Raw genomic sequence first — 26,449 nt, forward strand, 5'->3', positions numbered from 1 at the left:
TACCGTAGGAGTGGTAAGGCGACCGTAGATGCGAGGCCTGATGACATAAGTGAAATCCGCAGAAGCGAATGTTTTTCCGCAGAAGCGGAAGCACAGATGCGCTTATGGGATCGTAGGTGCAAAAGTACTGGGCAGAATGTATAATAAGGCCCCTTCGCGATTTTTCAGTCATTTGTTCATTATTATTGTTCGATTTTGGAACTCCAAGCTGTGATTTTAAGAGGGAATCAAGTGTTAATAAAGAGGTAAGCTACTTGGGCTTTGTATCCTTTGTTTATGGTGATTATTTCATTTTTTAATCAAGAAATTTGTAGGAAAAATTAGAGAAAGAGTTGGGGAAATTAGGTCTTGAAATTGGAGAGTTAAATTGGGGATTTTAGGAGCCATTTGAGGTCCGATTTTGATTATCTAGATATGTATGGACTCGTGGGAGGATGAGGATTCTATTGATGTTAATTTTGTTGGATTCCGAGACGTGGGCTCGGGGGCCGGGTTTGAGCAATTTCTGGATTTTTGATATAAATTAGATATATTCGAGTCTGCTTTATTCCCTTAGCATATTTTAATAGTAATGTACTGATTGTGTCTAGATTTTGGAGTATCCAGAGGTCGATTTGTGAAGGCAAAGGTATCGCGGGCTAGAGTTTAGACCGGATCGAGGTGAGTAATGATTGTAAATGATGTTTTGAGGGTATGAAACCCTAGATGGCACATCGTTGTGCTATATTGAGGTGACGCACATGCTTGATGACGAGCGTGGGGTCATGCACTATTGGGGATTGTGACTTAGTCCGTCCCGAATGACTATTCTACCGCATATTTTACTGAAATCTATTTGTGAACATCATGTTTTGAGCCTTGTGCCAACTATTTGAACCATTAGGGGATTTTTATTGGTATTTCCTCACTATTTTTCACTTTATACTTGTACTTAGTCATGCTATATTTCATTGTTTTCTTAACTCAGCCATGTTTACTGTATTTAATTATATCAAATGATATTTCAAATAATATTTTGGGCTGAGCATCATGTTTTACTATTGCCCGAGTGACTTATGTGATTTTAACTGAGTAAGACTGAGGGCCTGTGTTGTGAGGATAATTTTGGGTCGAGTTGCACGCCGCAGTGGTGATACACTGATTTTTATTATGAGGCCGAGGGTCTGAGATATGTACGCCACGAGGTGGTTTGTTGATATGAGGCCAAGAGCCTACTGATAATGCCACGAGATGACTTGATATTGCGCTTGGGTGGAAAGGGGCCCCTCCAGGAGTCTGCACACCCCTAGTGAGCGCGGGTACCCATTGTGATGTGAGATATAGCCCGAGGGGATGGTATTGTTGACACTGTGCCCGAGGGGCAATCCTTTATGTGCTTATCTATCTTATTTGTTTGTCACTTACCGGTTTAGTTGTGTATTTGTGCCGGAGGGGCAGATTTTCTGTGCTTATCTGTTTTAATTGCTTTGCATTTAATTGCTTAATTGTTAAAAAGTCAATTAAAGTAGTTTAAACTGAGCTATGATGCTTTAAGAGATTTCACAGCTTCATTGCTTTCTTACTCGGTTTGTACTACTTCTATACAACATGTTGATGTACTTTTCATGATTTCCTATCACTCAGTCTTTAGTTATGATTATTACTCACTGATTTGGAGTACTCACTTTATTCCCTGCACCTTGTGTGCAGATTCACGTATTTTTGCACTCGGTAGCGGGTATTGGTTGATCAGAGGTAGAGTCTTTGGAGTTTAGCAAGGTAGCTGCCTGATGTCTGCAACACTGCTTTTCTCCCTTCAATGTCATTAGACTGTATTTAGTACATTCACAGAAATTCCGTTGTATTTTAGACCTTAGTAGATGCTCATGACTTGTGACACCCTGGTATCAGGCTGTGTTGGGTTTATTTTCCGTAAACTATGCTGTTAACTTCTTATTATTTGGGATTTTATTGAGTTTAAAACTTAATTCTTATTTTTAATTGCTAAAACTGAAATGGGTAATTGTCGGTTGGCCTTGTCTTCATGAGAGGCACCATCACAACCGGGTCCGAGTTTAGGGTCGTGACAAGTTGGTATCAAAGCCTAGGTTACATAGGTCTCACGAGTCATGAGCAAATTTAGTAGAGTCTCGTGGATCGGTACAGAGACGTCTGTATTTATCCTCAAGAGGTTGCAGAACCTTTAGGAAAAGCTTCAACTTCTTGAAATTCTTATCGTGCGTCCTTAATTCAGCTTGAAATGTAACTCTTTGAATTCCTTCCACGCATTCGTATGCGCACATGAGCACTCAGTATCAGATATATATTGATGGCTTGTGGTTCCCTGATCGAGGGGCGAGATGTGGTCTCTATGTGTTGATGTTGGGCCAGTCTTGAAGACTCAAGGCCAGATTTTTGCCTATAGCTTGAGCACCGAGGTGCTGATTGTGAGAGCACATGTTTTTGAATTGATATGTTTGGAAGTGTCCCAATTAGCAGAAGTGATTGCTGGATGGATATGCGATGAGTATGTTACGACTGCGAGATGTATTCATATGATTTGGAAGCGACGAGAAGTGTCTGCTGGAGGATAGAGGAACTACTAGGTGCTTGATTTCCATCTTGATTTGAGGTATAACCCCGAGTTATGGGTGTGTGCACAATCTTTTCATGTTTCCTGGTTGAGAGTGAAGTAAATTTCATGTTGCGATATGAGTTCAGACTTAGGATGACTAAGTGACTGTGTAATGTTTATGGCGGCGGAAGGTATACAGAAATATTAATTGCAGGCAAAGCAGGAGGGTTATCTCCTGCGGAGTGTTCGGAAGTTTGTGCGATCCTTATGTTGTCTGTTAGAAGATCTCATTTACAAGTGAAATATATGCATTGCAATTTAAATTTGGGTTGCTTAAGAGAGTGGATTTAACTGTTATGAGAGAGAATGCGAGATTTGCATAAGAGTTAAAGTACCAGATGGTCTGTGTTTCACGAGCTTATGAAGGATTGAGTTTAATCTCACTATGGTATTATGGCAGCAGTAGAGTATATGCGTTATGAGTTATTGTGTGTGTTCTGGTCTATGGCTTCGAGCCAAGTAGGGGAGTCTGCTATTTATTAGGTAATTGCACGGTTAGGTGCTATGCTGGTTCTAGTTTGAGGCATACGGGAGAATCAGTTATGGCCTACGGAGATTGAGATCGAAGATGGCTCGAGTAAAGGAAAATTCGTGACAAAGTTTATAGTATGATTCATAGGTGTATGAGAATCACAAAATATCTTGTGTTATTATGGGTAAAGGGTGCTTAGAACATGGAGTTGCTTGGTTGCATTAAGGTAATGTTACATTCTGCGGTGTCAGAGTGCTAATGAGGCACAGGTTGTTCAGTTCATCTGATTAGTCTAATTGTGGTTTGAGTAGAGTGGGTGACTCCCGAGAATGGTTCTAATGGGCTCAAGATTTTACATGTAATAATTGGAGAATTTCAAGTTGTATATTTGGCTAGAAACTGAGGTTTGCATTGGAGGGTGTCAAGACTCGTGATATTTATATATCATTATGGATTCTACCCATCAGTATCAGGAAGGTAAAGGTAATGGCTTTAGATTCGTAGGAAGTCTCTTCAGGGAAAGTATTTTGAATGTGGTGCTTTAGGAGATATTTGAGAGAGTAGTTAACGACTTCTGAACCGTAGGATGGTGTAGCATTATTCTTGGGTCTCGTGTGGCAAGTCTGGGTCGAGGATTGTGGTGTTATAGCAAAAAAAAAATGAAGTATCAAGTTGAAGGTAAATTAGAAGGAACTTGGATAGATGGGATAGCTTGATAGTAGTCCAGATCGGCATGGTAAGGATATGATTAGTTCTTTGGATGCTTGCAAGGTAATGATATTCTACAGGTGTTTCACGACAATGCTCTTGGGTTTTTAGTGGCTTGCGTTGCTTGGTTGAGTTAGAAGGATTTAGTCCTGACAGTTTAGTTTTGTGCAATGGAATGCAGAGAGTTCTTGATGGTTCCTACCACTGTTAGAGGTGTGTATTTTCCACGGGCATGGGGAGCATGGGATGTAAAATGATTTTCTCCCTGATGAGGTCCAATGGAAAAGTTCTTAGCTAGTTGAGTACGTAGTTGCATGTGGCTCGGAATGGATATGAAGTTCTCATGTTTACCTTAGGGTGGTATAGTATATGCGGTATGTTGTGCAAGACATAAATTTGCGTGTGTAAGGTCACGGATCGGTTCTGAAAAGAAGGTCACAATTCTTAAGCAGCACGGGCAGTTTCAGATAATTAGAGAAATGAGCTCCAGATAATTAGGGAAATGAGCTTCAAATGATTTGGGAAATGATCTTCAGATGATTAAGGAAATGGTATTGGTAATTGGGGTGATTTGACGAGGGTATATGTTTCAGAAAAAGTCAATGTGATTAAGTTGATGGTACTTCGGTAGTATTGCGGCACTCTCTTGTTAGATTGACTGCTGATATTCGAGTTTGCTTGGTGGCACAGAAAATTTTTAGAGTATCTCCCGTGGAATGATTGGGTATTAGAGGTGTGGTATGTATTTGGACGGCGGAACTAGGATCAGGTATGGTGATTCATGTGCTATATAGAGTTGGAGACTAGGAGTTCTCATATTCAGGCTATGTTGTAGTTGTGGGTCGTGTGTATCGGCACTGTTTAGTGACTATCGGGGTTTGGAGACCCGAGTGGATCTTTTGCTGCTTGGTATGTTAGATTCTACGGTAATATTGGGTATAGACTGGTTGTCTTCGTGTCGTGTTATTCTGGACTATTGCGCTAAGGCGGCAACGTTGGTTGTGCCTGGAATGCCACGGATTGAGTGGCGAAGTTCGGTGGACTATGTTCCTAATAGGGTGGTGTCATTTTTGAAGACCCAACGAATGGATAGGAAGGGTTGTCTTTCTTATTTGGCCTTCGTGATGGATGTCGGCGCAGAGACTCCTACCATTGATTCAGTTCTAGACATGGGGGACTTTTCCAGATGTGTTTCCTGCTGCCGGGCATGTCGCCAGATAGGGTTGTTGATTTCGGTATTGATTTGGTGCTGGGCACCGTATCATATGGCACCAGAAGAGTAAGAGGAGTTGAAGGAGTAGCTTCCAGAACTCCTTGATAATGGGTTCGTTGGTAGACCTATATGGATGTGTGTTCTGCATCTAGACAACTTTGTTGACTTCGAGTCGCTATTGGTGAGGGATGTGTTGATTCGGTTGTTATTGAGCTATCAGTGTTCTGAGGTGATCTATGAATTACTTTTCTGTGTTACGAGACGTTATGATTTGTTGGTTATAGGCATAGATGGTGCGGTTCCATTGGGGTTTCATAGTGGAAGCGAGCGGGAAAGAGTACTGGGTATTGCTCGGTGGATGGTGTATCGGTTATGTACTTTTAGGTTTATGTAATGTATGTCAATTGCTTCGCGGTGGTTATGATGATTTCTTTGGTTTTAGACATCATATTGCGCATGGTTGCCGATTTTGAGCATAGTGACTTGATGTGTTTTGTGTGGACTATTGTTTGGATGAGTCGCGCATTGGAGCGAAGCTATGTGGAGGTATGATCCTACAGGTTAGATTCTTGTGTTCTGTTTCTATGATGTGTGACGTGTTCTCAGCATTGTGTGTGGTGGTACTGGTGAGCTTGCAATACCGCTCTTTCAGTTGAGTCATTTTCATGATTTGAGTATGTTCGGATTGTTGCTTATTGGTGCGCGGATTGCACAAGTTGTGGCTTTAGTCTGTATTGATGTGTCATTTCACCAGAGTAGTTGTGTTGGATTAGATGAGATCATTAGGATCTTTAATAAATACGAATGGATTCGATTTTAGCATGATTGGAAGGATAATATCGAGGTTCGGCTCAGAAATTTGCTATGGTCTTTGCCAAGGGAGAAGTGGCTTTATGAATGGTTGATCTGAGAGATGGTTATGGTTTACTGCGTGTTTCATTTATAATTGGCAGTATATGGAAATGTTGGAATGAGACTTTAGTTGATAAGAGTTTTCTATCGGTATTCAGGTGTTGTGCACAGATGCTGTGATTAGATGTTATCACTACAAGTGTTTGAGTTATGTAGTATATCATGTGATTTCACCTGAGGTTGCAGGTATGGGTTATTACAACTTGTTCGAGCTTATTCGGAGTATAGATGTGAGATTCTGATATGGACGATGATTTCGGAAGTGAAAATGTGGTTCTAAGGTTTATGGACTAGGTTGGATTGTGAAATTTTAGTTACATTATGTTATTGGACCTATATGAGATAGGATGACGTGGGATCACCCCTGGGTATATGCATGGTAAAGTTATTCAGCGATTGGTTGGCTTTTGGAACAACTCTGAACACGTTCGAGGACGAAGTATGTTTAAGTGGGGGAGGATGTAACGACCCGACCGGTCGTTTTGAGCTTTTGCACTTTGCTCAACAGTTCTCAGGCATGACTTGCCCCGTGTGATGTATTATGACTTATGTAAATCATTGGTTTTGGTTTTCAGGGTAATCAGAATGAATTTGGAAGAACAGTTCTCAATTTGAAGCTTGAAAATTGAAAGGTTTGACCAAGATTTGACTTGTTGGTATATGATCTCGGATCGGAATTTTAAGTTTTGGTTAGCTCCGTTAAGAGATTTGGGACTTAGGATCGTGATCGATATGCATTTTGGAAGTCTGTGGAGGGTTTAGGCTTGAATTGGCGAAAATGAGATTTCGACGTTTCTCGGTTGATAGGTGAGATTTTGATATGGAGTTCGGAATGGAATTCCGAAAGTTGCAATAGTTCCATTGTGTCATTTGGGATGTGTCTGCAAAATTTCAGGTCATTCGGACGTGGTTTGGTTGGGTTTTTGATCAAAAGCGGAATTCAGAAGATTTTGGAATCCTAGGCTTGAATTTGATGTGATTTTAGTGTTTTAATGTTGTTTTGAGCATTCCGAAGGTTGGGACAAATTTGAATAAGGTTATGTGACTTGTTTGTATTTTTGGTTGAGGTCCCGGGGGCCTCAGAATGATTTTGGATAGTTTTCGGGAAGGTTGAACTTGAGAAAATACAGTTGATGTTGCTGCTTCTTTCATATCCGCACCTGCGGAGTAGGGACTGCAGGTGCGGCTTGGTAACTGCATCTGCGATACCACAGGAGCGGTGAGGCGACCACAGATGTGAGGTCTGGTGACATAATTGAAATCCGCATAAGTGGATGTTTTTCTGCACAAACAGAAGTGTAGATGTGCTTATGGGATCGCAGGTGCGAAAGTGCTGGGCAGAATGTATAAAAAGGCCCCTTCGCTATTTTTCAGTCATTTGTTCATCATTTTTGTGCAATTTTGGAACTCAAAGCTATGATTTCAAGAGGGAATCAAGTATTTATAGAGAGGTAAGCTACTTGGGCTTTGTATCTTTTAGTTATGGTGATTATTTCTTTGTTTAATCATGAAATTTGTGGGAAAAATTAGAGAAAGAGTTGGGGAAATTAGGGCTTGAAATTGAAGAGTTAAATTGGGGATTTGAGGGGCCATTTGAGGTTCGATTTTGATGATCTTGATATGTATGGACTCGTGGGAGGATGATGATTCTATTAATGTTAATTTGTTGGATTCCAAGACATGGGCCCGGGGGGCCGGGTTTGAGCAATTTCGGGATTTTTGATGTAAAATGGATATTTGCGAGTGGGCTTTTTTCCCTTAGCATATTTTAATAGTTATGTACTGATTGTGGCTAGATTTGGAGCATCCGGAGGTCGATTTGTGAAGGCAAATGTATCGCGGGCTAGAGTTTGGACCGGATCGAGGTGAGTAATGATTGTAAATGATGTTCTGAGAGTATGAAACCCCGGATGGCACATCGTTGTGGTATATTGAGGTGACACACACGCTTGATGACGAGTGTGGAGTCGTGCACTATTGGGGATTGTGACTTAGTCCATCCCAAATGACTATTCTACCGCGTATTTGACTGAAATCTATTTGTGAACATCGTATTTTTGGCTAAATACCATATTTGGGCCTTGTGCCAACTATTTGAACCCTTAAGGGATTGTTATTGGTATTTCCTCACTGTTTTTGACTTTATACTTGTACTCAGTCATGCTAATTTCATTGTTTTTTTAACTCAGCCATATTTACTTTGTTTTAATATATCAAATGATAGTTCAAATAATATTTTGGGCTGAGCGTCATGTTTTACTGTTGCCCTAGTGGCTTATGTGATTTTGACTGAGTAAGGCCGAGTGCCTGTGTTGTGAGGATAGTTTTTGGGCGGGCTGCACATCGCAGCGGTGATACACTGATTATGATTATGAGGCCGAGGGCCTGAGATATGTACGCTACGAGGTGGCTTGTTGATATGAGGCCGAAATCATAATGATGATGCCACGAGAGTTGATATTGTGCTTGGGTCGAAAGGGGCCCCTACAGGAGTCTGCACACCCCCAGTGAGCGCGGGTACCCATTGTGATGTGAGATATAGCCCGAGGGGCTGGTATTATTGACACTGTTCTTGAGGGGCAATCCTTGATGTGCTTATCTGTCTTATTTGTCTGTCACTTACCGGTATAATTGTGTATTTGTGCCCGAGGGGCGGATTTTCTGTGCTTAGCTGTTCTAATTGCTTTTCATTCAATTGCTTAACTGTTAAAAAGTCATTTTTAAATGAGTTTAAACTGAGCTAAGATGCTTTAAGACATTTCACAACTTCATTGCTTTCTTACGGTTTTGTACTACTTCTATACAGCAAGTTGGAGTACTCATTTTACTCCCTGCACCTTATATGCAGATTCAGGTATTTCTGCACCCGGTAGCGGGTATTGGTTAATCAGAGGCAAAGTCTTTGGAGTTTAGCAAGGTAGCTGCCCGACGTCCGCGACACTGCTTTTCTCCCTTCGATGTCATTAGACTGTATTTAGTACATTTACAGAAATTCCATTGTATTTTAGACCTTAGTAGATGCTCGTGACTTGTGACACCCCGGTATCGGGCTGTGTTGGGTTTATTTTCCGTAAACTGTGCTGTTAACTTCTTATTATATGGGATTTTATTGAGTTTAAGATTTAGTTCTTACTGTTTAATTGCTTAAAAACTAAAATGGGTAATTGTCAGTTGGCCTTGTCTTTATGAGAGGGGCCATCACGACCGGGTCCGGGTTTAGGGTTGTGACAGTAGCCACATTTCATCACTGTACCGTTGTGGCGTGCAACCCGATCCCATCATATCAATCCATATAGGTTACTCGTCGAGCCATAATACTTGGGCTCACTAATCATATGTGCATCAACATCAAGCACAACAGAGCGCACAAAATATAATTGTAAGGAAAATTATTAGGAACAAACAATGCTGAGAAAGACAAGCACAACTATGGCGAAATAAGCAAATCAACATCATAAAGGCTATCTCGCCCATAATGCCATGAGGCCTAAACTGAATCAAAATATGCATACAAAGAATCATGTAACCCACACAACTCGCCTAGTATAAGAGAGAAACATATAACATAAACCAAGGCGCGAATGACATCCATTCCACCCGATGATATACATATGGTAACAACAGCGCAAGAACAAACAGGTCCGATCTGATAAAGAATACACATTCTCATTGGGCTCAAAATAGTCCCCAAACCAATTTTAAGTCATCCCCCAAACATGAAATAAACCTTCCAAAAATCCATAGCAACCTTTCCATAACACCTACTATCCATCATCCAATCCTCGACATTTCTTCACAACTCGCAATCAAGGAATAGTCTACCAACGAGAACACCCAGTCTCTGAGCCTCGCGAATACCATAATATCCATATCCAATATCAACACCGCTACTCAAATGGATAACATGTAACTCATACCCCCTCACCTTGCGAAAAAATACTCATAAGCAAAAATAGAATGTACCTGGCAACAGGTGAACTCTACTTCGACGGGAACACATAGTGCCAGCTAAACCTTAAACACCCAAAATTGTTTGTGACATCAAGAACTCATATCCTTCCCTCCGAAACCATCTGCAACCTTGCACACGCAACTTTCCAACCCTACACGGTGCATGGCCTCTAACATGCTAACTCGCAGCACTTACGAAATCTCAGAGTCAACTTTGAACCTTACGCAAATTGAACACTTCATCAACCAAGAATCTTTCATTTATCTCAATCCAGGAGAACACCAGCACATGCAATATAGTTTCTATACCTATAGAAAACATCAACTCTGACCGTGGTCAAAACCATGATAAATTCTTCAAAACTCAGTAACACATAATCGAGCAATCAGAACCAGTCTCCTCCAACTCAATCGGGTCATGCAAACTACCAACCCGAAAGAGACTCAATCCGATGTGGTCACCTTAATGGAACTTCCTGGGAACCCGAAGCCATTTCTTGCACCATCCCAACATTGACTTGTAGACCTTTATTGACAAGGAAATACCACGGATCCGATTACCATTCACTACCGTTTTCAAGCCCACCCGTGCTTCACCAGCATATGCCATTCAAAGAAATAACCAAGAAATCTCTCAATTCAAAAACTGATATGGCCCATAATCCCGCCATCCAATCGTCATTAGCAGACTCACCACTTAGCTCGAAGCCACAGAACACCTCATCGGTAACCCAAAGTACCATATCTTCACAGTATGCCCCAACAATGCACAACTATTTAGCTAAATACTTCAAAACTCATACAATGCTGATCATAGAACACCCCGAATATTCTAACAAGCGCTTAACCATCATTGCAATAGTAAAAAAAAAACTTCCCCAAATGCGCTGAAATGATAACATGTGCACTCCACCAAATAGAAATCTCATACGAGATACACGATCCAAACTCATCATGTAGGAGATGGCCCACCGGTTATACTCAAATCGATACTTTGCCATGGACTCACTTTAATCAAAATATCCTGGCCACAAGCCAATCTTCCCCAAAATCTGTTCTTACAAACCAGACATATGAACCCGCCTCATACCACAAATGAACAACTAGGAGATTCAACACTATATCTGCTTCTGAGGCTAGACAACACATCGCAATGATAATCAAGCATCCATAGCCCGTCACAATCTATTTGTAGCATCACTGATCGCTAGCACATAACGAATAGTGAGTGCACCACATCACACATGAGCGATCGGGAAGAGTCAAAGTCACAGGTTTCAAGCTGAAATAAGGCCGCATGATAAGGAAAGAAGGAAGGGAAATTTTTCCTAAATGCCATGTTGCCTCCCGAAGATAGGTATGGATGTTATCATACCGATCTGCAGGATTCTACTAGATACTTGCTCACGACTCGTAAAACCTACGAACCTAGTGCTCTGATACCACCTTGTCACGACCTAAAAATCCCTAGTCGTGATGGAACCTAACTCAACCCGCTATAAGCCAACTAATAGACAATATAACTCAACAAAGATTATAAAAAAAAATAAAGAATAGATAACTGAACATTTACAATTTACCCAAGACCTGGTAGTACGACTCATGAGCTCCTAAGACTTGGAATCTGCAAAGCTTGTACGAATAAATATACGTTCTGTTTGAATGATACATATACAGAATAGCAAAACCTAAGCTACCAAGGACAAGAGGCAACTATATCCGGAATGCACTAACATCTTCAGAATTAGCGCCCGACATCACCAGCAGCTCAACTTCAGAAATCTATACATATCGTATAGAAGTGTAGTATTAGTACAACCGACCCCATGTACTAGTAAGTATTTTGCTTAACCTCGTCGAAGTAGTGACAAGGCTTTTAGTTAAAAGATATTTATTGTTATAACATGTACGTTAGATTAACAGTAAAAGCAGTTCAAATCATAACAAATAAAAGTACCGTAGAGACAGTCAACAATTACTAAAAGGAATCACAGTAGTAGATTTATAATCTTTTCATGTATAAGAAGTAATCCAAGATATCACGTCAAACGGCATGGTAACACCCTTTATGCTTTTATCTCTGCCTCACCATATATAAATAAATAAATATATATATATATATATATATATATAATTTTTGTGGCAAATCAATTAGCACGACAATACCCTTCGTGCGTTCAACTCATCCTCCCAAATGTACGAGTAACAGAACCAACCAGATGATAGAAATATCGATAACAGGAATTACAAAGTAGGAAATATGCAAGTACAACAATGGACAAGGACACACATGTGGGCAACAGTAAAAGACTAAGCGGAAAACACGTGAGTAATAACAACTATTGGAAATCAAATAATATAAACTTCAATTAACTATCGTATTGAAAGCCTAAGAACAAATATAACAAATAAGACGAAAATACATGATCTTTACAAGTTTACAAATAAGGGCATGGCTAGCATGGTTGAAGGCTTATACTAAAGTGCAACAGAATGGATACAACGTGAGTATAATTATAAAAGTAGGAAATAAGTATGGTATTTGCAAGTTAAGCAAGTAAAAGACATGGATAGTGCAATAACAATTTAGATAGAGGTCATGTATAGGACAATAACAACAAGTCACACAAAATATGTAAATACAACAATAACAGCTCAAGGTAAATGGCATAAACGTATACACGGGAAACATATATCACATCATAATGCATGTACCTCATCCTCACTTGCACGGAAACACCCTTCGTGCTATGACATCATGATATTAAAAGCATAACAATGTGAATGAAATGGCACGACATCACCCTTCGTGCTTTACACTCTTCCTCACATGATAATGAATATAAAATGACACGGCATCTCCCTTCGTGCTTTACACTCTTCCTCACATGATAATGAATATAAAATTGCACGTTATCACCCTTCTTGCATTACACTTTTCCTCACATGATAATGGATATAAAATGGCATGACATCACTCTTCATGCTTTACCCTCTTCCTCACCAAGCATATGAATATCAATAAATGTGATGACCCGACCAGTAATCTCATGAGTTACTGCTCCGTTTTCCCTATTTCTACTTCTTTATGCTTTGTTTATGTGGTATCGGGTTGGTCAGATCGAATCCAGAATGATTTTGGTAAGGTTTGCGACACTTAGTCTCTTTTGAGGAAGCTTAAGTTGGAAAAGTCAACCAGATATTGACTTATGTGTTAGAGAGCTCGGATGTGAGTTTTGATGGTTTAGATAGCTTCAGGAGGTGATTTGGGACTTAGGAGTGCGATCATAATGAGTTTTAGAGGTTCGGAGTAGATTTAGGCTTGAATTGGCGAAGTTGATATTTTGGCTATTTCCGGTTGGTAGGTGAGATTTTGATATAGGGGTCGGAATGGAATTCCGAGAGTTGCAATATTTTTGTTGTGTCATTTGGGATGTGTGTGCAAAATTTCAGGTCATTCGGAGGTGGTTTGGTTGGGTTTTTGATCAAAAGCGTATATTAGAATATTTTTGAATTCTTAGGCTTGAATCCGATGCGAATTTGGTGTTTTGATGTTGTTTTGAGCATTTTTAAGGTTGGAACAAGTTTAAATGAGGTTATGGGATATGTTGGCATGTTTGGTTGAGGTCCCGGGTGTGAGGCCTGTGAGATATTTTTACTCTAAACCCGAAAGCTCGTAGTGCCAAATTAGGAATATGTGCTAGAGAATGTGGTCGCATATCAGCTATGCGGACCGCATAGTAGCCGCAAAGTGAGTCAGTATGTTGGTCAAATTTGATGTCGACTATGCGGTCAATTATGCGATCGCATAACCGACATGCAGACCACATAGTCATCGCATTATTCCCTTCGGATTTTGTAAGGGGCAGTTCTGCGGTGCAATATGCGACTGCAGAACGGGTATGCGGACCGCATTTCTGCCGCATACCCAGGCAGTGTGTTCAGATTTTGGGAGCATTTTTGCGGTCTATTATGCGCGCCACGTGTCATCTTTGCGATCGCAGGTCTAGGTCAGGGCTTCAGTTTTCTAAATTTTAAACCCGAACCCCTGTCGTTATATCCTGGGCAATAGCTTATTTTGAGCCCATTTCCTGACATTTTTAGAGAAAGAGAGAGAGGGGTCTAAGAGAGAGGAAGTGCTTCCCTTAAAAATTACTCCATGAATCCTTGTTAAATCATTGAAGATAATCAAGTGAGGGACCCAAACCCTCATCCCAAGAGGTAAGGCTTCATCACCTCAGGTCTCATTTTTACACATAGCTACAAAGGGTCATTAGTGAGGTAATTCATGGGGGTAAGGGGGTTTGCATTGCATGCATGTGTTCTTGAAGAGTATGAGGAATTATAAAAGAGGATGCATGGTTAATGGGCTAGTGTAATCTTGCATAAAAGAATCATAAGGCCTTAATGAACACTAATTGCTCGGTAAAATGCTCAAGAGAGCTTAGATTATGATCTTTTCTTGATTATGAGTTAAATTGTGCTATATTGCTTAAATAAATTGAAGTGCGAACATTCCTGAACGTTATAGGATTAAGGAAAACTCGGTTGAGGTATGTATGGCTAAAACCCTGTCTTTTAGAAATTGAGCTTCATCGGTGTTTGTGTGAATATGGTAAGGTTAAACTTGAATTGTTGCATTAAGTGTTATTTTACATAAATTGGTGTTGTAACATTATATGCGTGAAAGATGTGTCTCAACAAGATCAACATGCTATCTTGATAACTTGAAAGGGGTAAAAGATATGAAGTATGTAGTGAAATGCTTAGACCTTAAATTTAGATTGAAGTTGCATTGTTGTGCCATCTACGTGAAGTCATATCTATGCTTACAATTTAGTTTGTTCTTGTGTGCACCTACTGTCCTAAATGGCAAAGCTAATATTGAAATTGGGAACGATGTAAAATGCGGCCTAGTGCCAAGAATGATATGATAAGTTGTGGCCCCAAGTGCCTATGAGATGATATATGTGAAACAAAATTGATTAATGAGAAGGGAACAATACCTTGGTAAGGCGACCTAGCCGATCGGGCCGAGATCGGACTCCGCTCAAGATAGCGGTGGCATTATGAATGAATTCCAGAAAGGAAAATGAGATTGTGATTGAAATATATGCCTCAAATTAGGTGACCTAGCCGATCGGGTCGAGATCGGACTCCGCTCAAGATAGCGGTGGTATTTTGAGCAATGATGAATAGTGTGAAATGCCCCAAACTAAAAGCTAAGTAAAAATGATGTGGAAGTTGCATGATTCTTTTATTTGATAATGTGGTGATCGTTTAAAGCTTGAGTTATACTTGTGATTTCTTATTCTTGTATGAAAGTTCTTTCTAACTAGATGGTGTTTAGTTATACATACTAGTACTATTCCATGGTACTAATGTCCCTTTTGCGGGGGGGGGGGGCTACATTTTTAAATGAATGTAGGCAGCTCCATTGCAGATAGTGCGGGTCATGCGTAGCGGAGTACCTTCTTCTTGAAGTCTTGGTGAGCCCCTTTCTCCTTCAAGGGGTTATATTGCACATCTTTTGTTGTAAACTTCTACTTTTGAGGTATAGCCAGGGCCTTGTTGCCGGCATTGTCATAACTTGTCTTTTTATCCTTAGAGGCTCCGTAGACATATGTGTGGGTTATGTACTGGCGTTGGATGGGTCCACGAACTATGATGTAATTCTAATTCTCGCTTTTCTAAAAGTGTACTTGTATGGAATCTTGGAACTTATCGACGGTCTAATGTTGTGATTTAAAATGAACTAACGATGTAGAATGCACTATCTTCCCTCGTCTAAATAAATTAATGAAAGCATGGTTTCCTTATTCGTATCGAATGGGGTAGGAAATGTTTGATAAGGCTTGCTCAGTTGGGTTTTCTCGATTGAGCGCCGGTCGCACCTCCCGAGGTTGGGGCATGAAAAACTTGGTATTAGAGCCTAAGGTTTTAAAGTGTCCTACGATGTCTCAGAGCCGTGTCTAGTAGAGTCCTTCTTATCGGTGTGTAGTCGACCACATCTATAAGTTGGAGGCTACTTGGGCATTTAGGAATAACACCCTTCTTTGATATTCTGGATCGTACGGTGAAACTGTTCCCTCTCTAATTAGTGCATTGTTCTATCTTTCAGTAAATGGCACCTAAGAAGAAAGCGAGAATTGGCTAAGAAGCCAATGCCACCACAAGAGTGGCTGATGAATCACTACTTGATACTGCGGGTGAGGTTAGTCACCTTGCTATCACTCTGCCTGATTCTTCTATTCCATAGTAGACTACCCCAATTCCTACACCTGTGTAGGGTACCACTATCCCTCCCGTTGATACCTCTGTCCTACCTCCAGCCCCAGTTTCCGGTTCTGGCATTTCTGATGGAGATCCTAGGAGATCTATTCAGATGTTGACCCAGCTAGTGGCCTCTCAGGCCCAGAGGTCAAATGTTGCACCTAGTTCATCCAGCCAGCAAGGGGATTCAACTAATTCTAGGGTGAACAGATTTCTTCAGTTAGACCCTCCAGTGTTTTCGGGTGCCAATCCAGAAAAAGACCCTCAAGATTTCATTAATGAGATGCACAAAACCCTCAAGGTTATGCGTGTAACTGAGGCAGAGGGAGTAGAGTTGGGTGCCTACCGTCTGAAAGGGGTGGCCTATTCGTGGTTTGAGTTGTGGGAAGATTCCCGAGAGGAGGGGAGCCCTCCTGCGAGGTGGAGCAAGTTTGACGATGCTTTTATAGATCATTTCCTGCCCGCTAAGACAAGGGCAGCCCGTACAGCAGAGTTTGAAAATTTGAAGCAAGGTAACAAAAGTGTGTGGGAGTACCACATGGAGATTGCTCGCTTGTCCAAGTATGCCATTCATATGTTGCCCACAATGGAGGCCAGGGTGCGCTGGTTTGTTCAGGGTCTTAATTCTTTGACTATTAATGAGGCTTCTACAGCTGCATTGAATTCTGACATGAACTATGGGAAGATGGTGGCATTTGCTCAGGCCATAGAGAACCGTAAATTGAAAAACAGAATGGAGAGAGAGGGTAACAACAAGGCCTGGTCTACGGGCAACATGGAAGAGTCACTAGGTGGGGAAAGATCAGCTTTCAGGGGAGGATCATCAGGGCCTTCCCAGTCTGTTGCATAGTCTTCAACCAGTGCACCGCTATCAGGGCCCAGCCAGTAGCAATGGAGTCATTTTAGGCCCAATAAAGGCAACAAGGGGTCCCATCAGTAGGGTCGGTCAGGAGAGAGGTTCCAGCAGCAACAAAGGTCCCCATGCCCCGGGTGCGGGAAGATGCACTCGGAGATTTGCTACATGGAGTTGCCCGTATGTTATGGATGTGGGATGAGGGGTCATATTTAGAGGCATTGTCGTGTGTCCCTCCAAGGACCAGGTAGGGGCACAACATAGCTAGCCAGCCCAGCAGCTGCTAAATCTTTAGCCCTCTCTCCAGCTTGGGGTACCCCAGCACCCGCAGGGCATGGTACAACTAGGGGTGGTGTGTAGAGTTCATGAGGACCCAGCTGGTTCTATGCTATAAGTGGATTCCAGACTGCAGAGGCTTCCCCAGATGTTGTTACAGGTATTTTGACTATTCAATCTCATGATGTGTATGCACTTATTAACCCCGGTTCCACCCTGTCCTATGTTACACCTTTTGTTGCTATGGAATTCAGGAAAGAACCAGAACAGCTTCATGAACCATTCTTGGTGTCTACTCCGGTTGGTGAGTCAATTTTAGCTACTCGAGTTTATAGAAGTTGTGTTGTCACGGTGTGTGGTAGGGATACCAGGGCCGATCTTATTGAATTGGGAATGGTAGATTTTGATGTAATAATGGTAATGGATTGGCTTTATTCATGTTTTGCCAAGCTTGATTGTCGGACTAGAACTATGAGGCTTGAATTTCCTAATGAGTCCGCTATTGAATGTGAGGGAGATAATGCAGTACCTAGAGGCCGGTTTATTTCCTACCTTAAGGTCGCGAAGATGATCAAGAAGGGGTGTATCTATCATTTAGTTCGGGTTACGGACACCAATGCCGAGGCTCTTAGCCTTGAGTCTATACCAGTTGTGAATGAATTTTCGAACGTCTTTCCAGATGAGCTCCCTAGGATTCCACCAGACAGGGAGATTGATTTTGGGACCGATGTGATGCCAGACACGTAGCCTATATCAATTCCACCATACAGAATGGCACCGGCAGAACTGCAAGAGCTAAAGGAACAATTGAAGGATTTGCTAGAAAAGGGTTTCATTCGGCTGAGCGTATCACCATGGGGCACACCGGTCTTGTTTGTAAGGAAGAAAGATGGGTCGTTGCAGATGTGTATTGACTACCGACAGCTCAACAAAGTCACAATCAAAAATGAATACCCTCTACAAAGAATAGATGAACTGTTTGATCAACTGCAAAGTGCTACGTGTTTCTCAAAGATTGACTTGCAGTCCGGGTATCATTAATTGAAGACAAGGGAGCAGGATATTCCAAAGACGATTTTCAGAACTCGGTATGGGCACTTCGAATTTACGGTGATGTCCTTTGGGCTAACAAATGCCCTAGAAGCTTTCATGGATCTTATGAATCAAGTCTTCAAGCCTTTTCTAGACTCCTTTGTGATAGTATTCATTGACGATATTCTTGTGTATTCCCGAAGTCGAGAGGACCATGCTGACCATCTCAGGGCAGTTTTGCAGACTCTTCAACAACATCAATTGTATGCAAAATTTTCAAAATGTGAATTTTGGCTTAAATATATCGTGTTCTTGGGTCATGTTGTTTCCGGGGAAGGAATTATGGTTGATCCTCAAAAGATTGTAGCAGTAAAGAATTGGCCTAGGCCTACCACTCCAACGGAGATTCGCAGTTTCTTAGGTTTGGCTGGGTACTATAGGAGATTTGGGGAGGGGTTTTCTACTCTTGCCTTTTCCATTTACTAAATTGACCCAAAAAGCAGTTAAGTTCTAGTGGTCAGACACTTGTGAGAAGAGCTTCCAAGAATTGAAATCAAGATTGACTACAACACCGGTACTAACCCTGCCGAAGGGTAAAAAGGGATTTGTGGTGTATTGCGATGCTTCCAGGATCGGGCTTGGGTGCGTGTTAATGCAGCACGACAAAGTAATAGCCTATGCTTCTAGGCAACTCAAGAATCATGAAAAGAACTATCCAACTCATGACTTAGAGCTTGCGGTAGTGGTGTTTGTGCTAAAGATTTGGCGACATTATCTATATGGGGCCCATGTGGATATATTCACGGACCACAAGAGCCTTCAATATATTTTCAAGCAGAAGGAGTTGAATCTGAGGCAAAGAAGATGGCTAGAGTTACTCAAGGGTTATGACATTGATATTCTCTATCACCCGGGAAAGGCTAATGTTGTGGCAGACGCTCTTAGAGACTGTTAGCCAGGGAGGTTTACCAGTTGGCTAGTTTGGGAGTTCGTCGTGCAGACTCTAATGAAGGAGGGGTAATTGTGCAGAATAGGGCTGAATCATCGCTTGTGGCGGAGGTGAAAGAAAAGCAATTCAATGATCCATTATTAGCACAACCGAAAGAGGGGATTTACAAACACAAGACCACAACTTTTTCCCTTGTCATGGGTGATGGTACCCTACGGTACCAAGGCCGCCTATGTGTTCCGTATATCAACGATCTTCAGGAAGGAATCATGGCAGAAGCTCACACTTCTAGGTATTCAGTGCACCCAGGTTCTACAAAAATGTATCATGATCTTAAGGCAGCTTATTGGTGGAACAACATGAAAAGGGATGTGGCAGACTTTGTGGCTAGATGTCCGAACTGTCAGCAAGTGAAGGCCAAACATCAAAGACCCGTAGGACTGGCTCAAAGCATAGAAATTCCAATGTGGAAATGGGAGATGATCAATATGGATTTTGTGGTAGGGTTGTTGCGCACTCCGCGCAAGTTTGACTCAATTTGGGTGATTGTCGATAGACTCACAAAATCCGCGCACTTCTGCCAGTCAAATCTACCAACACAGTGGAACAGTATGCCTAATTATATATCAAGGAAATAGTCAGGTTGCATGGTACTCTAGTCTCAATCATTTCTGATCGAGGGGCTCAGTTCACAGCCAACTTTTGGAAGAAATTTCAGCAAGGTTTAGGCACGCAAGTAAATCTTAGCATAGCTTTTCACCCCCAGACTGATGGGCAAGCAAAGCGAACTATTCAGACGCCTGAGGATATGTTGCGTGCTTGTACTCTCAATTTCAAAGGTAGCTGGGACTATCATTTGCAACTTATAGAGTTTGCTTATAACAACAACTTTTACGCTAGTATTCAGATGGCACCATTTGAGGCACTGTATAGTAGAAGATGTAGGTCTCCCTTTAGGTGGTTTGAGGTTGGAGAAGCTGAATTGATAGGGCCAAACCTTGTGCATCAGGCCATGAAGAAGGTCAAAATTATTAATGAAACGTTAAAAACTGCTCATAGTCGCCAAAAGTCTTATTCAGATGTTCGTCGTAGGGACTTGGAGTTCAAAGAAGATGATTGGGTATTCTTGAAGGTTTCCCCCATGAAGGGTATCATGCGATTTGCGAAGAAAGGAAAATTGAGCCCAAGATATGTTGGACCGTACAGGATCATCAAGCGTATTGGTCAGGTGGTATACAAGCTTGAGTTGCCACCCGAGATGTCATTGGTACACCCAGTCTTTCATGTGCCTATGTTGAAGAAGGTAGTGGGAGATCCATCCCTTATCGTGCCAGTTGAAACTATTGAGGTCAATGTAGAACTGTCCTATGAAGAAGTTCCAGATACCATTCTTGACAGGCAGGTCCGGAAATTGAGGAATAGGGAGATTGCTTCCGTAAAGGTGTTATGGTGAAACCCGCAGGTTGAGGAAGCCACTTGGGAAGCCAAGTAGAGATGAGGAGGGAGTACCCACACTTGTTTGTATAGACATGTAATGGCTTTCATCTATTTGGTCCCTATGAACTCTGTATCCTTGATTTGATCTATGTAAAACTGTTCTGTTTCGTCTTGGTTATATGGTTGCTTATGTGGCCATGGTGAAAATTGCACAGGTTATGTTGTGTCTATGGATTATGTATATGCTATTAGGACATGTTTTCTGGGGCTCTCTGACAGGTGGATAGGCCTAGATACAAAGGAAACTATGGCGAAATTTTTAGAAATTAAGGGAGTTAGCCAAATTCGGGGCTATCGAGGTGTTCCATGATTGAGAGAAACTGAGATTGCATAAAAATTGCACATGAATGAACCTTAATCCTCATTCGGGGACGAATGATCCTAAGTGGGGGAGAATGTAAGGCCCGTGAGAGATTTTTACTCAAAAGCTCGTAGTGCCAAATTAGGAATATGTGTTAGAGATGCATAAAATTCTCGTCGCGGTTCTGACCCTTTTGGACTGATCTATGCACTAAAAAGTCAATAAATAATGTTTTGTAGAAAAGTGGGATTTTCTGGTCGAGAATGCGGTCACATATCAGGTATACGGACCGCATAGACGCCGCAAAGTGAGTCAGTGTGTTGGTCAAATTTGAGGTCGACTATGCGGTCAATTATGCGATTGCATAACCGATATGCGGACCACATAATCGTCGCATTATTAATTTTGTAAAGGGCAATTTTACAGTGCATTATACGACTGCAGAACGGGTATACGGACCACATTTTTGCCTATACCTAGGCAGTGTGTTCACGTTTTGGGGAGCATTTTTGCGGTCCATTATGCAGGCCACATGTCATCTTTGCGATCACAGATCCGAGTCGGGGCTCCAGTTTTCTAAATTTTAAACCCCACCCCCTGTCATTATATCCTGTGCAATAGCTCATTTTGAGCCCATTTCCTGACATTTTTAGAGAGAGAGGGGTTTAAGAGAGGGGAAGTGCTTCCCATCAAAATTACTCCATGAATCCTTGTAAATCATTGAAGATAATCAAGTGAGGGACCTAAACCCTCATCCCAAGAGGTAAGGTTTCATCACCTCAGCTCTCATTTACACATAGCTACAAAGGGTCATTAGTGAGGTAATTCATGGGGGTAAGGGGGTTTGCATTGCATGCATGTGTTCTTGAAGAGTATGAGGAATTATAAAAGAGGAGGCATGGGTAATGGGCTAGTGTAATCTTGCATAAAAGAACCATAAGGCCTTAATGAACACTAATTGCTCGGTAAAATGCTCAAGAGAGCTTAAATTATGATCTTTTCTTGATTATGAGTTAAATTGTTCTACATTGCTTAAATAGATTGAACTACGAACATTCCGGAACGTTATAAGATTAAGGAAAGCTCGGTTGAGGTATGTATGGCTAAAACCCCGTCTTTTAGAAATTGAGCTTCATCGGTGTTTGTGTGAATATGGTAAGGTTAAACTTGAATTGTTGCATTGAGTGTTATTTAACATAAATTGGTGTTGTAACCTTATATGTGTGAAAGATGTGTCTCAAACTGATCAACGTGCTATCTTGATAACTTGAAAGGGGCAAAAGATATGAAGTATGTAGTGAAATGCTTAGACCTTAAATTTAGATCGAAGTTGCATTGTCGTGCCATCTACATGAAGTCTTATCTATGCTTACAATTTAAATTGTTCTTGTGTGCACCTACTATCCTAAATGGAAAAGCTAATATTGAAATTGGGAAACGATGTAAAATGCGGCCTAGTGCCAAGAATGATATGATAAGTTGTGGCCCCAAGTGCCTATGAGATGATATATGTGAAACGAATTGATTATTGAGAAGGGAACAATGCCTTGGTAAGGCGGCCTAGCCGATCGGGCCGAGATCGGACTCCGCTCAAGATAGCGGTTGTATTGTGAATGAATTCCGGAAAGGTAAATGAGATTGTGATTGCAATATATGCCTCAAATGATGCGACCTAGCCGATCGGGTCGAGATCGGACTCCGCTCAAGATAGCGGTGGTATTGTGAACAATGATGAATTGTGTGAAATGCCCCAAACTAAAAGCTAAGTAAAAATGATGTGATTTCTTATTCTTGTATGAAAGTTCTTTCTAACTTGATGGTGTTTAGTTATACATACTAGTACTATTCCTTGGTACTAACGTCCCTTTTGTCGGGGGCGCTACATTTTTAAATGAATGTAGGCGGCTCCATTGCAGATAGTGCGGGTCGCGCGTAGCGGAGTACCTTCTTCTTGAAGTGTTGGTGAGCCCCTTTCTCCTTCAAGGGGTTATATTGCACATCTTTTGTTGTAGACTTCTACTTTTGAGGTATAGTCGGGGCCTTGTTGTCGGCAATGTCATAACTTGTCTTTTCATCCTTAGAGGCTCTGTAGACATATGTGTGGGTTATGTACGGGCGTTGGATGGGTCCACGAACTATGATGTAATTCTAATTCTCGCTTTTCTAAAAGTGTACTTGTATGGAATCTTGGAACTTATCGACGGTCTAATGTTGTGATATAAAATGAACTAACGATGTAGAATGCACTATCTTTCCTCGTTTAAATAAATGAATGAAAGCATGGTTTCCTTATTCGTATCGAATTGGGTAGGAAGTGTTTGATAAGGTTTGCTCAATTGGGTTTTCCCGATTGAGCGCCGGTCGCGCCTCCCGAGGTTGGGGCGTGACACCGGGGGCCTCGAGTGAGTTTCGGGTGGTCAATCGGACCATTTCCAAATTGTTTGGAGTTGCAGATTTTGAGGTTCAGCTGTTGTAGAGATTTCCTCTTCGCTATCACGTAGGGGGTCTTGCGATTGCGTAGAAGCTTTTGAGGGGTAGTCTAGTGTCACGCCCCAACTTCGGGAGGCGCGACCGACGCTCAATCAAGTGAACCCAACTGAGCAAGCCTTATCAACCACTATCTACCCAACTCGATAGGAATAAGGAAGCCATGCTTACCTTTATTTAAACTATAAAAGATAGTACATTCAACATCTTAGTTCATTTTATATCACAACATTTAAAACGTGGTTAAACTTCCAAGGTTCCATACAAGTTATAGCGTAGAAGAAAGCAAGAGTACAAGGTTACAACATGGTCCATTGACCTATCCAATACCCATACAAAACCCACACAAACGTCTACGGAGCCTCTAGGGATACAAAAGAGTGATACAATACTTGCCGGTAATAAGGCTCCGGCTATACCTTACACCAAAAACCAAAACAAGACTCCGAAATAAAAAGTGGCATGAGTCACGCAAGGCCCCGGGAGGAAAAGTGATCACCAATGCTTCTGGCGGAAAGTGAAGGGGAGCTACGGTCGGTGGACTGGAGTACCTGCTATGGATCCACCTACAATCATAACACGAATGTAGCACCCCCGGCAAAAGGGACGTCAGCACATTTTAATTGCACTGGTATGTATGAACAAATTTTCCCTAAGTAAACTCAAACCATACACAAGTAACAAGTAGTCATGGAACCAACAATCAAATACACATGAAAGAAAACCATCAAGCCAAAAAAGTTACAATCTCTCCATTTCCCCTTCAACATTTTCACATCAATGATTTCACAACTTTCTCATATTTTCATTTCAATAGTGATTTCGATCACTTTTCCACCCTTATTACCTCGCCCACCCTTATTACCTCGGCCACCCTTATCACCACAACCCACACCATATTACTTCATGTTGCGGTGGGCAACCCGATCCCACCGAACAATCACAATTCACAAACAACACAACAACAACAACAACAACAACAACAATTCACAAAGAACAACAACAACAATTCTCAAAGAATTTCTATACCATCAATACTATTTCCATCATATTCAACAACTCATATGCATTTTATGTCACCGCGATAATTGGCAATACAAGCCATATATGTTCTTACCACAGTTGTTCCAACTGCATCATTTACGATTTCCTTCCATCATTTATTTCTCAACTCTTACCACATAACACATTCACAATCACACATTTGGTTTATTGCCAATTACGTACACCATTATATCGGGAGACTTAACCACGATCAATCAAATCATACCAATCACAAGAATTCCACAAATAATCCACGTAGATATCACATACCAAATATTCGAACACTAAACAAAGTGACTTTACAAAGGTCAAAGTTAGCCATACATACCTTTCTTGATCTTTCCTTTAATTACTACGGTATTCCGGAAATTCTAGCAACTTCAATCTATTTTGATACATAACAAAATTTGAACACAAATTAGGAAGATATTCATAATTCTATCTCACTTGAGAATTTTATCAATTACTGGTTTTGCATCTTGATTTCAAATCTCTTTTACAAGATTCCCTTCATTTCCCAACTCAATCTTTACTTGTTTATATTCAACAATCTTCCCACAAACCTAATTTGCACATGCATGAATAATGAATACTCTCACATCCAAGAATCATCTTACTAATTACCCATTTCTAGTTAGATTTCAAAGTTGAAGAATTGGGGAAAAGAAATTCTTACCTTTTTGAAGCCTTGGCAACCCTTTGATGAGATTTCAAGGTGTGATTCAAGGAAGAGTAGTGAAATATTTAGTTTTCCCCTTTACTCTCTCTAGAATCGCTCTCCCTTCTCTCTAGAATACCAAAAATAAACCTCAATCGAGTTAAATGAAATGGGGTTCGGGTCTTAAAAACCCGTTATTTGTACTGCCGCGCCGCGTGGGGTGCCGCGGGGCACGGGGTGTTTGTGCAAAATATGTCTGGAAATGAAATTTCGGACCATACTGGAATTACTATTGGCGCAGCGTGCCGGGCGCCGCATGGGGAGCCGCGGTAGTGTAAATTTCTGCGCTGCTTTGGTAATTTGGTCATAACTTTGTGTAGGAATGTCCGAATGACGAACGGTTTGAAGCGTTGGAAACTAGACTCAAAGAAATTTTATTTTATATGCTGCAAATTACACAAATCCTTATATAAATGGAGATATAATTGTCCAAAGTGAGGTCTTGTGCGCACTCATTTGCAACTTTCGTCTATTATGAAATTTTCCAACTTGGCTTAGACTTAGGCCTCTCCTTAGACCCTAATTCACTTCTAATATGACTTATACACTTATTAATATATCCAATTGATATCCATAATATCCTTAATCCTCATTTGTATGCAAGATAAAATATTAAGCCTACCTTGGCACCACGAAGTCTTAAATTACTAAGCAAAATTTTCTGGGGCTTTACATTCTCCCCCGCTTAAGATCATTCGTCCTCGAATGAGGATCAAGTTTCATTCATTAGTCATCCTTATGTAACTTATGCTTTTCACATTATGAAATATATCATCAGCCCCGAATTTGGCTAACTCCTTAAATTTCCGAAAATTTTGCCAGAGTTTCCTTTGTAACTAGGACTATCCACCTGTCAGAGGGCCCCAGATACATATCCTAACAGAATATACATGTTCCATAGACATAACATAACTTGTTCAACACCAACCATGGCCGCATAGGCAACATACATAATCAAAATGGAATAGTTTAACATAGATCAAATCAAAAGATAAGAGTTTATAGGAACCAAATGCATGAAAGCTATTATATAACTATTCAAACAAATGTGGGTACTTCTTTCTCATTTCTTCCTCAGCTTCCCAAGTGGCTTCCTCAACTTGCTGGTTCCGCCATAATACTTTCACGGATGCAATTTTCTTATTCCTC

The 26,449-nt window shown here is 41.1% G+C and overlaps 1 protein-coding gene across 1 annotated transcript; it reads left to right on the forward strand.

Moving 5' to 3' along the window:
* The first annotated feature begins 17,515 nt into the window (after nt 1-17,515).
* LOC138878230 (uncharacterized) lies at nt 17,516-18,019 on the forward strand. The gene has a single exon (XM_070157896.1). The coding sequence runs from the start codon at nt 17,516-17,518 to the stop codon at nt 18,017-18,019; it is 504 nt and encodes a 167-aa protein (XP_070013997.1).
* The last annotated feature ends 8,430 nt before the right edge of the window (nt 18,020-26,449 follow it).

The sequence above is a fragment of the Nicotiana sylvestris genome, chromosome 9 (genome assembly GCF_000393655.2).
Source record: "Nicotiana sylvestris chromosome 9, ASM39365v2, whole genome shotgun sequence".
In the NCBI taxonomy this organism is placed as follows: domain Eukaryota; kingdom Viridiplantae; phylum Streptophyta; class Magnoliopsida; order Solanales; family Solanaceae; genus Nicotiana; species Nicotiana sylvestris.

What these genes read in the sequence shown, in the direction of transcription:
- LOC138878230 (XM_070157896.1), top strand. Translation starts at nt 17,516, where the DNA reads ATGGAATTCAGGAAAGAACCAGAACAGCTTCATGAACCATTCTTGGTG.